Source organism: Lutjanus erythropterus, chromosome 12 (genome assembly GCF_056507025.1).
Source record: "Lutjanus erythropterus isolate fLutEry1 chromosome 12, fLutEry1.hap2, whole genome shotgun sequence".
In the NCBI taxonomy this organism is placed as follows: Eukaryota; Metazoa; Chordata; class Actinopteri; order Lutjaniformes; family Lutjanidae; genus Lutjanus; species Lutjanus erythropterus.
Window position 1 is genome coordinate 29,795,132 of NC_139328.1, and position 17,107 is coordinate 29,812,238.

The 17,107-nt window shown below is 40.8% G+C and overlaps 2 protein-coding genes across 3 annotated transcripts; one reads left to right on the forward strand and one right to left on the reverse strand.

Moving 5' to 3' along the window:
• Positions 1-1,243: 1,243 nt before the first annotated feature.
• LOC146318215 (E3 ubiquitin/ISG15 ligase TRIM25-like) lies at positions 1,244-7,123 on the forward strand. Its single transcript, XM_084733184.1, has 8 exons — positions 1,244-1,392; positions 1,552-1,815; positions 1,936-2,253; positions 4,067-4,159; positions 4,250-4,334; positions 4,424-4,513; positions 5,350-5,406; positions 6,524-7,123. The coding sequence occupies exons 2-8, from the start codon at positions 1,558-1,560 to the stop codon at positions 7,054-7,056; spliced, it is 1,434 nt and encodes a 477-aa protein (XP_084589310.1). The 5' UTR covers positions 1,244-1,392; positions 1,552-1,557; the 3' UTR covers positions 7,057-7,123.
• Positions 7,124-8,251: 1,128 nt separating this feature from the next.
• Positions 8,252-16,231, reverse strand: tox4a (TOX high mobility group box family member 4 a). Of its 2 annotated transcripts, none has more exons than XM_084731844.1 (9): positions 15,553-16,231; positions 14,436-14,501; positions 14,023-14,319; positions 13,452-13,682; positions 12,965-13,297; positions 11,679-11,759; positions 10,866-11,582; positions 9,167-9,309; positions 8,252-9,074 (listed from the first exon to the last, which is right to left on the reverse strand). In XM_084731844.1, the coding sequence occupies exons 1-9, from the start codon at positions 15,655-15,657 to the stop codon at positions 9,017-9,019; spliced, it is 2,031 nt and encodes a 676-aa protein (XP_084587970.1). In that variant the 5' UTR covers positions 15,658-16,231; the 3' UTR covers positions 8,252-9,016. The 2 variants fall into 2 exon arrangements, with proteins under 2 accessions (XP_084587970.1, XP_084587969.1); XM_084731843.1 differs by having other exon boundaries at positions 14,023-14,322; positions 15,553-16,221.
• Positions 16,232-17,107: the final 876 nt, after the last annotated feature.

Genomic DNA, 17,107 nt, shown 5'->3' on the forward strand with positions numbered 1-17,107 from the left:
AATGATCCGACAGCAGATTAACATTTAGTACAAAGTTCCGACAGAGTTGGATTCATTCTGTGTCTGGCGTCAGGAGTGAAGCCGATGCAAAATCTTGAATTGCCTCTCCATGGCAGAGTTAGACACCAGGACCTTGGAAGTCTGGCTGCACAGAGCATCCCAGTCCTCAGGCTCTATTTTTACCAAAGTCAAGATTCCCATCTGCCTTTTACTTTAGCAGAATTATCTACATTCGAGATTATAGAAACTCTTATAAAGCTTTTTAGTGAAAGATTTAAGTATATAATTTACCAATAGGGATTCTATAGGAGAAATAGCCAGTCCTCCAGTGAAATCTTTCAAATTACACAGAATAAAGTTTTGAACTTGTAAGAATTTAATGAAATCCCTATTGGTGACCCCATATTTGCTTTTCACTTGATGGAATGTGAGGATTGAGCCTCCCTGAATCATATCCCCAACAACTTTGATACCGTTGTGCTTCCAGTCAGCGAGGGAACAAAGAGAAGCAGTTACTGTACCCTTCCAGTTTCCTGACTTTACACCAAATGTTTAGCAGATTCTTTAAAAGCACATTATCTTTTATTAGTGTTGCAACTCTGTGAGGAGAGATATATATAACAAATGCTGCAAGGGGATCCTACCTAAAGAAGCTGATTCGCAACTGAGCCAGACAGAATCAGGATCACCTATGAAACCTGAACTGTGCAGCCCACAGGTAAAATGAAAATAAAGGTAAACAACCGGAAGTTGTTCTACGCCGCAGCATCCTAGCACTAACTTTCTCAACCGCCACCTTGAATTTGCCATAAAGTCTGCAATATGGGAGCACTTGAAATGTTGGAGTGGCTGGCTTGACTTCGCAAAAAGGAGAGACGGCTGGCTTGACTGCAGTATTTTAATGTAGTGTGGTACTTGGATTTTAGATAAAGTGCTTGAAATTGTTTTTGCTTTACTTTCAAAATAAATTGCTACCTGACTGTCTGGAGCATGAAACTTTGCCGTGTTTTCTTTTATTTTGTCACCCTTCCGTAGAATGTTATCATGAAATATGATTTTGGTTGTTTATATCAATAAATCTAATATACTGTAGTGAAGAAGTAAAAAATATTTTTTAGTACATCTACATAAAGACAGTTGTGAGATGATGAAATCTTGAAAGTATACCTTGAAAATTCTTGAAAAGTACTTGAGTTTGAGTTTGGAAAAGGTGTAGGAACCCCGTGTCTCAAATTTGGAGGAGATAAGTTATTCTCGATCCTCTTCCGGTTAGGCCCCGCCCCACCAGGAAGTACAAATATAAATTCAGCAGTGCTTTCGTTTTCAGCAATGTGTGTACGGAAGATAGACGTCAAGCAACACTGAGAGCTTTAGTCTGCTTTAACTTTAAAGGTAGGAATCATTTTGACTGATTCTCCTGTGCTCCTATGATCTTGTGCTAATGCCCATGAGTTATTCATGGTGTTTACAAAGGCAGCAGCCGAGTGCTGTTCAAACCCTGTAGTCAACTGCGTCCTGTCTGCTCTTTTCATGCTCGCTGGCACTCTGTAGAAGAGGATGGCGGATACAGAGAAAACAAAGCTAGAGGAGATGTTGACGTGCCCGGTGTGCCAGGACATCTTCAACGATCCTCGGCAGCTGCCCTGTGGACACAGCATCTGTATGGGCTGTCTGGAAAACATGAGGGATCACACCTCAGACATGCCCTTCCGCTGCCCAGACTGTAGAGGATATTTTGGACCGATCATTGGGGTACAGAAGAGCTACACACTGACCAGCATTGCAGAGGAATACAGGGTGAACAGGAGGAGCGGGGTATCTATAAGCATTTTATTCTCTCCTCTAATCATACCACTTATATTACTAGTTGTAAAAATAATCCTAATGTCTAACACAACTTTTACAATATCTCTTATGTGTGATTTTTGTACGCAGGGGGAGCAGGCAAAAAATGTTTACTGCGACTACTGCCTGGAGAAACAAACTCTGGCCATTAAAACGTGTCTGAAGTGCGAGGTGTCGATGTGCAAAGAGCACGTCAAGGACCACCAGGGGCTGCGAGTGTTCACGGGACACCCCTTGGTCAGTCCTCTGGATGACCTCCCGCAGAGGAAATGTCCGGAGCACAAGGACGAGGTGCTGAGGTACTACTGCAATGCGTCCAGACGCTACATCTGTAACGTGTGCGCCCTGGAGAGCAAGCAGCTCAACCTGGCCACCGAGGCGTCCACTGTCCTGCGGAGACAACTGACTGTGAGTTTTGAATAATACTTTTTTTCTCGCTATAATGTAGATAAGAAAACATCAGGGTGGATTTATAAAAAAAGTGGAGACTTGGTAGCAACAGTTTCTTGTAAACTGAGTGGTAAATTCCTGTCACTGACTGTGCCGTGAAGAAACTGGATTTTCTGGTCCCTGAGAATCTGGAAGTCTCGCCGTCACTCCCCTTCTGCCTTGTTGCTTGCGCGAGACACCTTGGCGCGTGGCCCCCGTAGATGGCGCGCGACCTACGGACAGGTGTCGTACAAAGGTAGAAATCCCCTATAGGGAGTGTGTCCCTGTCAGCGGGAGCGCGCCTGCACTCAGGCGGACCTACGTTACTACTCATCGATGTCACAAAAGTTAATGAAATATAGCAACAAAATAATTGTATAATTTATAATAGCGGTTACTGTTGTTTTGCCAACGAGGCTTCACAAAGTAACATGGCTCATGCATCAAAATTAACCTTTTTTTCTTCTTCTTCTTCTTACTTAGACTTCCGGTGTTTGGAAGCTACAAACACGCTGTAAGGAATTTGTTTATTCTGTCGAGACAGTAAAATCAAGGTCACTGTTATCATATAAACACATTTTTCACTTCATATAGGTCTATGTCTGCGGGAATGTACATTAGACTGAATGCAGCAATGTAAACAAATTATATTCATGCAAATGATGATGACCTATGGTTGAATTCTTCCTCCCTAAAGACTGAAAAAACTCATCATAAAGATAACAATGATAATAATACAGGCCCTGTTGTATTTCAACAGTGAAACATCATATAGCTTTGATGCAGAGCTGGGAAAAACTGAATCAGAATTTATGATACTGTCAATTAGTAAAATAAGATGATTTTTTCCCCCAACTTGTATTGCCAATGTGTGACCAGATTGTAATTTGAATTAAAAAAGAGAGCTTCCCAGACTTTCTTGGTTGCCTGTATCAGCCTGTAAACAGATTTTTATGTAAACAACTCAGGATGGTCTTGTAACAATATTACATTTTCACTATACGATTATCAAGGCCAAAAGAGTGGTCGCTGAGGGAGGGCAACAAACAAATTATTTAAGAGTATATGGGGGTTCTCAAAGTGTGGCTGGCAGGTCAGCGGTGGCCCTCAAAAACTTCTTGTGTGGCCCCCAAATGAGACGTGATATGCGCGCCTTATACAAGTACTTTAATCATTCCTTTTCAATACTTTTACTTTAAATAGCCTAATTTTAATTTAGGCAGCTGCATCAACCTGTGCTCCCTTAAGCTGCTGTCAGGTTAGGAGTAATAACTTGTAGAAAGCCACTGGTTGCACGGAAAATAGTGGCACCTTGCGAGTGTTGCAGGAATTACGTTTTGTCATCAATGCTAATGCTGCGAGTTAAAGTTAGTGAGTAAGGTAGGCAACTCTGCAGTTTAACATGGAAGTGTGATGGAAAAGCCACCACGGGAAAAAAAAACGCTGTGTGGTTTTAAGTACGCTCCTCTCTTCAGCTCCCCTACGGCACAAACAGTGTGCAACACCAGCTTACATTTGCTTGGAGATGGAGTCAGCTAAAGTCAACAAATGACAGTGATCCACCACAACACAAGTCTAACTTCAGTTACCTCATTGATCAACATGATGTCGGTCAGTCACATTCACATTTGTGTATGTCACGTCAAGGTTTTGGCCAATGCCCAGACCACCGATGTTATAAATAACAACGAATTAAACAAAAAAAGTCCATGCAAATCCTTTAAGGGAAAATAAAAGGATATAATTGGATGTTAATAATGACTATAAAGTGTAACTGTGTTTGTGCATTCAGGAGTACATGGACCAGCGCTTCGAAACCCTCAGCGTGCAAATGAGAGACTCCAATGATTTTGTTAGAAAAGTGCAAGAAGAGATCAAACGTGAAGTAAGCTCTGTTCACAGAATCCTCAATATCTGTGATTTTAAAGAGTTTACAATTTGTTTAGAGATCAAATATGAATTTTCCTCCTGACAGAAACAGAAAGTGAACCCTGCTGACTCGCCTCTCAACGGTGTGACAGTGGTGCTGCTCTGCCTGTGGTTTATTGTTCTGTATTATGGTAAGAGAATGTCAATTCCCACTAAGTACCATGCTTGTCTTGTATGTGTGAACTTGCACTCACTGATGTCTGTCTTTGTTTCCACCCAGCCTACAACTACTCGGTAGAAAACCAGGCGCTAACAGAAGCGCTGGACAAGCAGCACAACCGAGTGCATCACATTTATTCCACCATCGCAGGTGAGAAGTTTCACATCGCAACCGCTGCCCGCTTACATGACTGCAACAAAACATTGATTTAATGATAACCCATGAAAACACACTTTGGCTCACAGTATGTTGTGTTTAGTACATCTCAGCTTTCATGCTGCTAGTGGCTGAATAGGGTGTTAAAGGAATAGGTCAACATTTTGGGAAATGCGTTTATTGGCTACGTAGTTGAGAAGAGCTCATATTTGTTCATTAAATATGAATCATATGGTTAGCTTAGCCTAGCATGAAGACTGAATACAATAAAGCAGCTAGCCTGGTTCTGTCTGAGGATATAAATATAAAAAAAAAGATGATTTCAGCAGCACTGTTGTCTGATGTGCCACTTACAGGACAAGCTCCTGAGTAGGGCTGGATAATATAGCTGAAAAAATTATCATGGAAAATTGTTTCATTTCAGTCTATTGATGTTTTTTCCTATTTTTTTAAATGACTTAATAATTAAGACCAGGAGAAGGTTGAAATTTTACCACATTATTTATCAAGGCGCACAGATAATGGACATAATATACACACCTGTTAAATGATTGGCTATTTGTGTGTCACTTGCAGCATGCTTTGTTATCAAAGCTTGTAATTGTCTGTTTAATGAGCTGGGGTGTATGTGCTTCCTTATGGGCAGTTTGCATTATTTGACACTAATATTTTAATGAACAATTTTCTTATTGCTATTGATGAACCGTCTATTGCCAATACATATCCTTGTTTTTTTATTGCTCAGGCTTACTTTTTAGGAAATCACACAAGCTGTGTAATTTTTCCATGTTTCTTTCCATGAGAATTCTTCCAAATATTTTTTTTTGTAGAACTCCTGGTTGATCATCCAGTGAAGAACCTCGTACCTCCAGAACCACAAGATAAAGGTACACAACGATCTGTTGAAACACAGGGTTAGACTGGAAATGTTCATGAAAGGCAGTCAAACAGAGCTACTGTGTCTTTGTGTTGAAGTACCCTGACAAGCCCGATGGAGATGCTATTACTTAAGATTTTAACGTGCTGGAAAGAGTCTGTGCCCTGTTTACTGTCAGTGTGATGCTGCTGATGTTTGAAATCTCATAAGCAGACGATGAATATGATTAAATGCACATTTGTGTCCTGGTTTTGATAATTTTAAGGATATGATGTTAACATGAAACAGAGAGACCTGGTTATTCATATCACTGTTATGATTCTAATGTTATCCACTATTCTGATAGGCCAATTAGCTAGTCATAACGCCAGTTTTGCTACCACATAATTTGATTTGAATGTGTACTTGTGAGCATGGTAAACTGACCTGAAACCCGGTCAAAGTGTTTACATTGCCACCGAATTCCAGTTAGTGGTAAGGCTTGCATCAAGTGTTTCCACAACTGGGATAAGGTCTTATCCAGGTTTCTGAAATGACATAATGTTGTTTGTCTACACAAGGACATAACAGGCATACTAGTGTACATTCAAACACACTGATTGTTACGGTTCGAAAAGACTCAAATGCACAGCTTTATATTAAAGAGAGACTATGTAACTTTTTCCTGAACAGCAAAACAAGTGACAGTCACAGCATTCATGATAAATGCTTAAACTTAACGTAACTCATTTTGGGGAGAAGAAATAGGGTTGGCCATTTTTATTGACTATGAAAACTTAATCTTCAAACCTAGAAGTAAAGAAAAAAGCTAGTGGGGTTATATGAGGTTATATGATGATCTGAACTATCCCTTTAGGAGAAAATCCTCTGAAACTGGGGGTGTGAGCTTGGATGTTGATCTATTGTGGGGGGGTCCTTGACATTGAAAAGTTTGGGAGCTCCTCATATTAGCAAGAATTAGCTAACATTAGCCACCATAAGATACCGGTCATATCAGTCAGGCTGCAGCAGCAAAACCCTGGAGTATAGAGGTAATAAACTTGTTGATTGTCTATGTGCTTGGATTATAAAGTGCAGTAGCATCAGAAACTGTGTAAGTAAACCCAAATGTACTGTCTGCCCCTTAGGAATGCTCATGTTTGATCTGGACACAGCCAGCCCTTTCCTCGAACTCTCCGCTGACCTCCAAACAGCAATGAGAGTGACAACCAAGATGAGCTATGGCAGCAGTAACAGCCGCTTCGAGAAGGCCCCCCAGGTCCTCTCCACCCACTGCTTCTCCTCCGGTACTCACGTCTGGGAGGTGGAGGCTGAGGGATACTGGGACATCGCAGTGTCTTACAAGAGCATCCAACGTAAGACCAAGAACGAAAGTGCCTTCGGAAAAAATACACACTCCTGGAGCCTTATGCACAACGGCGAAGGCAAGCTGTTTGCCTACCATAACAGAAAAAAAACAGCCATCTCTGAAATGCTGCACGCCAACCGCATAGCAGTGATGGTTGATTTTAAGAAAGGCAACATCACATTCAGTGCTGTGGACTCTGCAGTCACACTGCTGCATGAGTTCAAGGCTGAACTGACTCAGGCAGTGTGCCTTGGTTTGGGGCTTTACCGTGCAGCTCCACCCAGTAGAGCTTCCATTGTGAAAGCTTCATGAGTAATCCTACAAACTGTCACAATATTCAGACAACACTCGAACCAGACGGCCTTAAATCCTGTTATCAAGGAAAGTCTGACTTGCACTGAAAGGGGAGGAGTCTGAGAGTAAAGACCTGTCAAAGCCAAAAAATAGAACCTCAGGAATATATTTTTATATTAAGAAGAATTTTAATATGTGTGTGTGATTGAATAAATACATATCTAACTGCAGTATAGTGTTTTAGAGTGTATAAGGATGGGCTGGTGTGCTTTCTGATGATCTTTTTTTTTAATAGCTTATGATATTGGGCTATGAAATATTGAAAGACAAACGAGGACAGTTTTCAGTCTTACCACTTGCACACTCAGTATTTCAAGAACAGGTACTATATATCCCTGTAATATCAATTAAAAGAACAAAGATGTTGCAACAAATTGCAAGTCCAGGAGTGCCTTGAGTTTTTGTGGCAATCATATTTATGCACAGAAGGTTATGAATGGATTTTTAATTTAATTTTTAAATTATAAGTCTTTTGTACACACCAATTTCCAAATACAGAGGCAAATTCTATACCCTAAAAAAATCTTTTAAAACTTCCCGCCAATGCAAGCCCAGGTATCGCCATTTGTGCAGTTGCTGATTGACAAGTAATGGTTGGACTTCTTTTGTATGGATATGAACACAGGTGTGTCACTCTTTGGTGTGCCTTGGGCTCAAAGTGTGTAAACCCCTGACAGACAACACCACCTTCATCAGTTTTATCTGGAAAGAAAAACTTAGGTAATCACTAATCGTGCAATCAGAACAAGTTATAAGATCCTGAATCCTATGCACATAGGGAACAGACCAAACTTTTCCTTGTTTTTTTGGAGAACACATTAATGATTAAAGTCAATGTACAGCTTTTGGAGTGTCAGCTTTTCTATTGTAATCTAAGAGATAAAGGAAGTGAAAACAATATGAATCTATGTAATTTTTGCTGAACACCAGTCATTTTTGCCACAAGTTACAAGTGCAGAATAATTGTAAATGCCAAGATCTGGTCTTACAGTGACTGAAACAAACAAAAGTCAAACTGACACAGTCAAAAAGATCTCACACAAAAAAATCTTTACCTAAACTAATGTTAGCCACCAAGGGCTACTGGTCCTACAAGTCAAGTCACAAAAGCTCCACAGTCTCACTTTTAGAGACACAGCAAAAGGAGAAAAAGTTCTGGATTGAGCAACTTTGCTCATTTATTAAGAAAACAAAGTAGAGCATTTTTTAACTGACAATGATTGGAAGTGTTTTATGAAAAAATGAAGGCAATATTAAACCTAGAAGGCCACTTTAGTGCCACAAGGTAAAAACAAGGTCTCCAGTGACACAAACTGCTTTTTTTTCTACTCAGACTGATGTACATTTCAGCCTAGTACAGAAACAACTGAAATTGTTTCTCTTGCAAATAACATAAAACACCAGAACCTTTCAGAGCAGGACAGTGAGCTCTGTACAATCAAGTCTCAAACTGCTGGAAAAAAGATGAAATGTTGATCACTTAAGAGCTTTTTCGAAACACTTTTCCACAATAAAAAAAAAGAAAGAAAACTTATTAGAATACCATTATCATGACCATCTGAAATACCTCATTGTGCTGATGATTTCTCTAGCTGCCTTGAAGTCCCTTGATGTCTGACTAAAAACTGTATGGACATAATCAAACATAGAGAACTATCTGTGTGGCAAAAATGCCAACATGGAATTGCTGTCCTAATTTAGTGCCATTTTGCAATACTACTTGTTTACTGTCCTGAACAGCAACTGTCAAAACTACAGTATATGTACAAAAAATGAGAAAACTATAACACTGCGCTGAAATACATTCTTGACGTTTCTCTACTGCACCAGATCTGCATCCGTCCTTCAACTCTTAACACTGGCTCTTAGAGGTAAAAATCCAAGTGTTCTTGCTGACATGATTGGTAGTGGCTGTTCTTCATTTCACTGTTCCCAGTGTCTGATTCCTGATCGAACACCAAGCCCTGAATATATCTCTGAAAAACAGAAAATATGAAGTTCAGAAAAGTTCTCTAAGGTCTGCTGGAAACAAAATGAAAACGAGCGCTTGTTTCAAACCTGTACACACCTGCAGTGGGTGGCCACACATTCGTTGCTGCAGTATTCTTTGTCCCAGTCTTCGCTCTCCACGGCCGGGTTGTTGCATCCTGCCCTCACACACACACTCTTCATAGCTGCAGCATCACTGGACCCATTCACCTCCATCTCCTCCTGAAAAAAGATTTGGAAAAGTGTCATTAATATCGACAGTTTGTATTTTCTGTACTTCCCTACATTTCATGACTGTGAATGCAAAAGTAAGAATAAAAATAAATGCACTGCCTTTATATCAACCCTATTGGACCGTCTAGGATTATTGTTTTGGATGTAAATTGGATTTTTGCATTGCCAAGAGAAAAAGTAAAGTGTCAAAGTCAACCAATATAAAACACAATAACTGATTGTCTAAGTATCCACCCTCTTCAAGTCAGTGTTTAGTAGAGGCACTTTTGACAGCGGTTACAGGTTTGGCTCTCTGCAGATTCATCTGTATCACCTGTGCACATCTGAAAATCACTTTTCCCCTCAATCATCTGTGTGAAACTGATCAAACTGTGTCAGTCTGCATTGGATGTTGAGTGAACAGCAATTTTCACTACCCTAAATTTCATGTGAGCATTTTCAACAGTGGTTTTCTATTTACCACTCTGGTATACATACAGGCAGAAACACCCAGACAACTGTGTGTGTGTGTGTGTGTGTGTGTGTGTGTGTGTGTGTGTGTGTGTGTGTGTGTGTGTGTGTGTGTGTGTGTGTGTGTGTTTTTGTGTGTGTGTGTGTGTGTGTGTGTGCACCAAGTGGAGCTAAACAATCTGAGGGTGGTTTCACTCATCAGAGCTCTTCTGACACAGACAGACAGATTTACAGCTGTGCCATATTCTTTTCGTGTTCTTCTGAATGACCTGACCCTCCTGAGAGATACTCAGACTGATTCTTTGTCTTCATGAAGTTGTTTCTGATTGGAAACAAACCAAACATGCTGTTGCTTTCAGGTCCAAGTGTCTGAACTTTGATTCACAGGGGATTTCCATTTGATTAATGAAGTGTCTAAAGACATTTGGCTGTACCAGTTCTGATTTATTTATGTCAGAGTAAGCGCTCATGGTGAATACTTAATAATTTAATTTAGGATTTGTATTGTTTTCATGGATTTGTTTTCTATGGAGAGTATTAAGGCCAGGCACCAGGGGAAAAAAGAGAAAAGAGGGATTTTTTTTTTGAGATATTGCTTTATGAGAATAATATTTTTTTTCTTGTGCCCAAACTACTACAGAAAGTTTGATTTTATTCTCGAAATGCAAAATAAAAAAGCCACCTTCCTCAACTCATTGTTTTCCTTTATGTCTGGCATTAATACTCAACTGTTGTTTTCAGTTTTATATCAAGACTCTTTTCTTCTAGATAAGTGGGAAAGAAAACCTAGTTTCACCCACTCTGATACAATGCTGTAAAACACACACAAACAGTTCTATAAGATCTATACAAGATCTATAGGCACCAATGTAGCAGTGAGTAGCAGAATAAAGTCTAACATCTGATGGCAAAGATTAAAATGTCTGACAAACTTAATGATGAGGATAAATTATAAATCATCTTTGAAGAACTGAAATAACCAAAATGAGGTTAATCAATCAAATCAAACTGAGTTATCTGTAGATAAACAAAGTCCCTGCATTCCAGAAAACAACCAAAACTACCAATAACAAAGAATTAAGAAGAACATTTACCTCCTCTGAGGGCAGCACTTCTGTAACTTCATCCTCGTCTGTGTTTCCTGCTGTGTCAGAGTTCACCACCTGCACAGATACGACGGGAGCAGATTGGGCAGATGTACTCACAGAAGATGACGCATCTGCTGTATCAGGGACAATAATTGGCAGCGCGTCTTTGCCCTGCAAGGAGGCAGGGACAATTTTTATCTGGAGTGGAGGCGGAGGTGTAGCCGTGACCGACACAGGGAGACCCGGCGTGGCGCTTCCCTCGCGGGGCTTGGCCTGTAAAGGTGGAGGTGCTGGTGCCATCTGCTGGAGCCGCGGGGGAGGTGGTGCGCTCTGCATCTGCTGCAGCGGCGGCGGCTGACGAGACGCACCCGACACCACCAGCGTAGGCTGTAGAGCTCGGACCCCTCCAGGCAGCACCGTTACCACCTGACCCCCCGGCCGCAGCATGTGTTTTGGGATGATGATCTTGGTGATGGTCTGGGCTGGTGGTGCTGCGGCTGCTGGAGCGGCAGCTTTGTTTGCCCCCGTGCGAGAACGTGTGGTCATCTCCGGGACGTCCAGGATGATGTTGGAGGCACAGATGTTGGTGATGGTGTTTTCTTCCAGGTTGGTGTTGTTGGCTGGGCGGATGGCCTGGTGAGCAGCAGAGGGAGGGGCTGCAGGAGTTGAGTTGGCCACCTGTGGAGGTGGTGAAGGGGCCGTCTCCATCTCCTCGGTGGCAGGCTGCGGTGAGGAAGATCCAAAATTAGAAAAGCTGCATGAATGAAAATCCCACAGAAAAGTCAACTAGTTTTTCATAAGAGGACACCGTGGTGTTACCTGTGAGAGCTGGTTGGCTTTATAAGCTGCCAGTGCTTTCAAATACTCCTTTTTGGCTGCTTCTGTCTTTCTCTTATACACCTGATGGAGACAAAACAAGGACCACTGATTACAACCCAACTGATATATCCGTCAATATTACTGGCCCGATATTGGCCTATCACAGCTACATCGGTGTTAAATCACAAGTCTCCAACCTGCCTACATCATCACCTTGCCAGACCTGAGTGGACCACTGCCCCTGAGATTATCCAGGTCAGCCCCTGGTGCCCGTGTCTTTTCCCCTCCACACCATACCAGGCAGAACAAAGAGAGCACGGATGTGAGTTTCTTTTGGACTTTTTCCCTTTATAATACTTATTTGTGTTGACTGATATGGCATATACTGTTTGAAAGTAACTGTTTCGCTTTATTATACATGTTACCTGAGTGAATGAAACGCCAGACTGAGGATGCTTTAATGAAGTAAAACAGTAATCTAATTTATTATGAATTGTTATTTGTTCCTTTTAATATTTCTTTCATATATAGAAAAAAATCAGTCTCCAATCATCATCCAGCTGTTGATCATTTAACCTGCCCTTGTCCACAAAAATGGCTTCTCAGATCCTGTGTGTAAATGTGCACATCAGCTTACACAACTACAAACAATGTAGTTTTGTCAGTCTTTATCATTATCTGCATATCAATCAAAACTTTTTTTTTAAGGGAACATAATGCAGATTAATTCTGTAGGTAGCATTTTATATATTTGATTCTTTTTCTTAATTTGTTTAATATATACACATATTTTGCTTTAACTGTTATTATTTATTTAAAGTTATTTATAATTGTTAAAAATGCTTGTGAAAGTTTATTGTTTCAATGCCCTGATACCATTTTGGACAATAAACTTTACTGTCATAATAGTAAAATATCCTGCCTCTATTTCACACCTTTGTCACAAGTCTTTGATGTCCACATTTGAGGGATCAAGGCGAAAAATCTGTTTATGTATAAATCTTTATGATGAGGGCAGCAAAAGCACAAAAAACTGAATGTGTGATAAATAATATAATAGTATGATAGTCAATGTAGTTTTTTTTTTTTTGAAAAAGGACCACAATTACATAATAAATCTGATGTGTACAGCATTTTTTCTTCGTATAAAATTTGTTTCTCCTTTTAACTTAAAGTGCCTCTGCTTTCCTCCATGTCCAATCCATGTCACCTGTCTCAATAAAAAATCATTTTTGTCCCCTAAAACTGACACAGAATACACTGGATATAATCATGGGTTCTTCTACCTGTTTCTGTTCCTCAGCCAGGCTGTCCCACATTGAGGCCACAATCTTTGACACCTCCCCGAAAGAGGCGTTGGGGTTCTGGCCCTTAATTGCTGACTGGGTGTCTCTGAAGAACAGGGCATATGCTGAAACGGGCTTCTGTGGTTCATTTGGGTCTTTCTTCTTCCGTCCCTTCTTAGCACCCACCGCTCCGGTCACTGAGGCCAGCACGACTGGCTTCCCCCCGCCCCTCCTGGCCATGGCGGGGGACACAGACGATGTAGGAGCTGCGTGAGAGGAGATGTGGGAGAGGGCGGCGGAGAGAGACATGGGGGAGTCTACCAGCACACTCCTCTGAGAACAGAGAGGAAAAGCACAAGCAAGAGGAGAGGACATATTAGCTGGAGAAGCTAAAACATAGCATTCAATCCAAAATACATCCACAGAGGAGTGTAAGAATGCTTTCAAGCAAACAGGGATGTGGGCCTCTGCAGGCGTAACCTCTCACCTTGAAGTCGTCCATGTCCTCATCCTGCAGGGAGCCAGCTGGTGACGGTGTTGCAGACAGCGGCTGCTCAGGTGTCCCTGAGTGATGCCCTAGACCCATTGCCAGCTCAGACTGATTGATGGTGGACAGGTGACTGCTTCCCAAAAGACCATGACCGATGTCACCAAGCTGGACATCAATGGTCATGGGGGACGAACTGCTGAAATGTGAACTACTGGAATTCCCCAGTTCCTGCAGAGAGATTAGAAGACAAAAAGTTGCAAACAACTCCTATCTGCATTCATGAACTACATTTTAAAGGGACAGTTTGAATTATTCAAACTGGGATTGTATGAGGTACTTATTGATAGTCAGTGTATTAGCTATAGTAGATGCAGAGAGGGGCACCAGTAAGGAAGATAAGCAATGTACGGCTGTACATGGGATCAGAAACAAAAGGGTTTTTAGCCAGTTAAAAAGGTCCACCTAAAACAAAAATAATAACCGTTTAAGTGTATGCTAGAATATTTTCAGATAATCTGAACTATCCCTTTAAGACATTAAACAGCAGTCTGTGTGAAGGTCCACTCACCAGGGCAGAAGAGCTCAGGAGAGCTCCCCCTCCAGCCTGGCCCATTCCTCCAAGGTTCAGCTGCTCCAGGCCTTGAGACCCAGAGTTCACAAAAGTGGAGGCGAATGAGGGGTCATTGGCCTCCACCACTAGGTTGCTGACAAGGCTACGGGAACCCGAAGGTCCCCCTGCGCCGTCTGAGCCATCGGTCATCTCAAAGTGCGACACTGCATCACCAATGCTCAGAGTCGGGTCTGGATCGAGGGAGATGGGGGGGATCTCAAACACCTCGTCCCCGAGACTGGGAGTGTGGAATGTCTGCTGTATGTGGAGAAAGAGACGGAGTAATGGGTCAGTCCAGAATTAACTGGCACACCTGTTTAAAGATGTGGATCACACTTCACGACCATGTTGCTTTGCATTATCTCACTCACCTCAGCAGACAAAAAAGGGTGTCCCGCACCACTGATGGTCAGGTAACTGTCACTGCCTTCTGCAAACTGAAACACACCATCAGATTTTCACTATATGCGACTTTGGAATTTCCATTAATTAAAACATATCTTTTCAATCAAATACTGGTCAGTGTTTGGTTCCTTTTTTAATAGTGTATGGTGTCAATACATAGTGATCCATTTACAGTTGTTTCAACAATTTATTTTACGCTTTATTATCCTTCACCCAAATACACAGTATAACGTTTATGTAAATAATAAAATATGACCAGTGAAGATGTTGCTGATCACAGTGTCTATTGATATTCAGATAAACAGTGTGTTATTTCTTCATTTTCAGTTTGTTTCTGTTTTTTTGTCATTTTATTCATATTTTAAGTTTCCTTATTCAACAAATGGTTCTGCCAGACAAAACAATGTCAAATGAGCTGGAAATTAGTGTCATGACTATTGATTAAATATCCATGAATAATTTTTTTTTAATTGGTTACATAATTAACGGCAATTAATCGATTAATCATTAACATCCTTAATCCAACTGTCTTCTGCTGCAGCGTTTTGTTTTGTTTTTCATTTGTATACCGTTGTTTTCATTGGTCCATTTGTAATCAGATCATCTTATTGGCTACTAAAATACAGATGAAAGTAGATTAGTAAGAAAAAGTAGAAGAAAGTATATTACTTCTTGTAATGCATACTTAAGTGCGAGTAAAAGTACAGACTTGAAAATCTACTCAAAAAAGTACAAGTACCCAAAAAACTACTTACTTACAGTAATTTCAGTATTTGTAATTAGTTACTACCCCTGCATTTTCCTTTCTATATTTATGTGTTCTAGTGTCTATAGCCACTTGTTTATCTTGGGAAGTTCTAATTTTTTTCCAACTTCTCGTTATTTGTAATTTAAGTGCTTCATTTCTCAAGAATCAAAAAGACACCATTCCTCCCCGTGTAGGCTTTTGTTTCCAGAAGTATATTGTGTTTATCTAGGCACAGAACTTTCCGGAACATCTGATCTATTGTGTACGACGTCTGACCAAAAGGGCTGTATTTGTTTAACATGTGGAAAACATGATGCTATTTGATTTGAAGTTACCTTATTTTCCTCAGAATATCCACCGTAAGCTTGGCTGTCCAGAAACTCCGAATCAACATTTTGAGCACATCCATCCGACAGGTCAGAGTAAAAATTGAGGTCCATTTTGAAATTATCTCCCAAAACAAACTATCACACACGTTGTATACTTTGTTGAAAATATTAATTTCTTATATTCCAACCCATTTAGGCTCACTATTCCAACCTAAACGAAAGGTGATAGCAGCTAACGAACGTTAGCTAGCTAGCTAATCACAGCATCAGTGCTGGTTAGCATAACGTTGCGGTCGAGGAGATGATGCTAAACTGTGTTAACTTTGAAGCCCTGGGGTGAACTGGGAGAAGGGGGATTGATGCTCTTAAACGCTAAAAAAAGACCCCACAGTGTTGCCAAAATATTACATTTAAATTCCCTGGGGCACAAACCTCACTAAAGGCCCGCTACAAACACCAACCCATTCATGCTGGTGTGATGCTACCATCGGACGCATTTTTCCCCCCAGGATGGTGAAGTTATGGCCCGCCCCACTCTGACTCTGATTGGCTTAAATTGATTTTCCTACCCTTACCAATCATACTCCTCATGCCTGAACCTACCCAATCCAAACGACTTAAATCAGCGAAGGCAACGAGTCCTAGCCAATCAGAGTCAGAGTAAGGAGGTTCATGACTTCATCATCCTGAGAAAGCCATGTTGGATTCAAGGGTTGTCAGGAAAATACCACTATTATTAATACCTGGCGCTACCTGAAGTATTAGCTAACACACTGTTGCAGTATGGTATCAACATTCTGCCAGTGACATGGATTGCCAGTATGCACCTTTACGGAACAAATGACATGGTGGCTTTATACATACCGAAATGGTAAGAGATATTTACAACCATTATTGTTTGCTCAATGTTTTGTTTGGCCAACTGAAACAACTAGTTAAATATCAAATGGACTTGCTTCCACTGTCGTTTAGTACACAATGAATCAGCAGCAACCAGATTATCTACTTTGCTGTTTCGCCGATAAATTCAAACTGATTTTTATATGCCATGTACGAGCTCAGAAAATACCCTGAATGCACCATCACTCCCCACTGCAAGCAGAAATCAATTCCACTGTCCTCGCTCTCCCAAATTGACTTACATGTGCGAGAAAAGAAACCCAGGCTTTAAATACAGTATTTAACAATACACCACTTTCACAGCAGCCATACTGATATTAAATAATGATACCAATTAAAGTCCCGTTCCATTTAGTGTGGCAGAGTCTTCCCAGTGATCCAAAGAGCACAATAGCAGCACCTTGACTGTTTGACCTGAAACATGACCTTCGTTGTTTGTAGAGCCTATGAAAGACCTTTATTTTCCCTCAACACCCCAGCTGTCATACAGCAGCATGTATGGGCGTTGTATCTGTAGTCTTCCTTTTTGTTTCATCTATGTATGCACAACTGATTAAATACTTAAAACTGCCTCGGAATTTAACACTCCTCAGTTTTCTGTGCTTTTTACTGTTTGCATTCTTGTATCATAAATGTGAAATAGCAGTTAATTCATTACTGA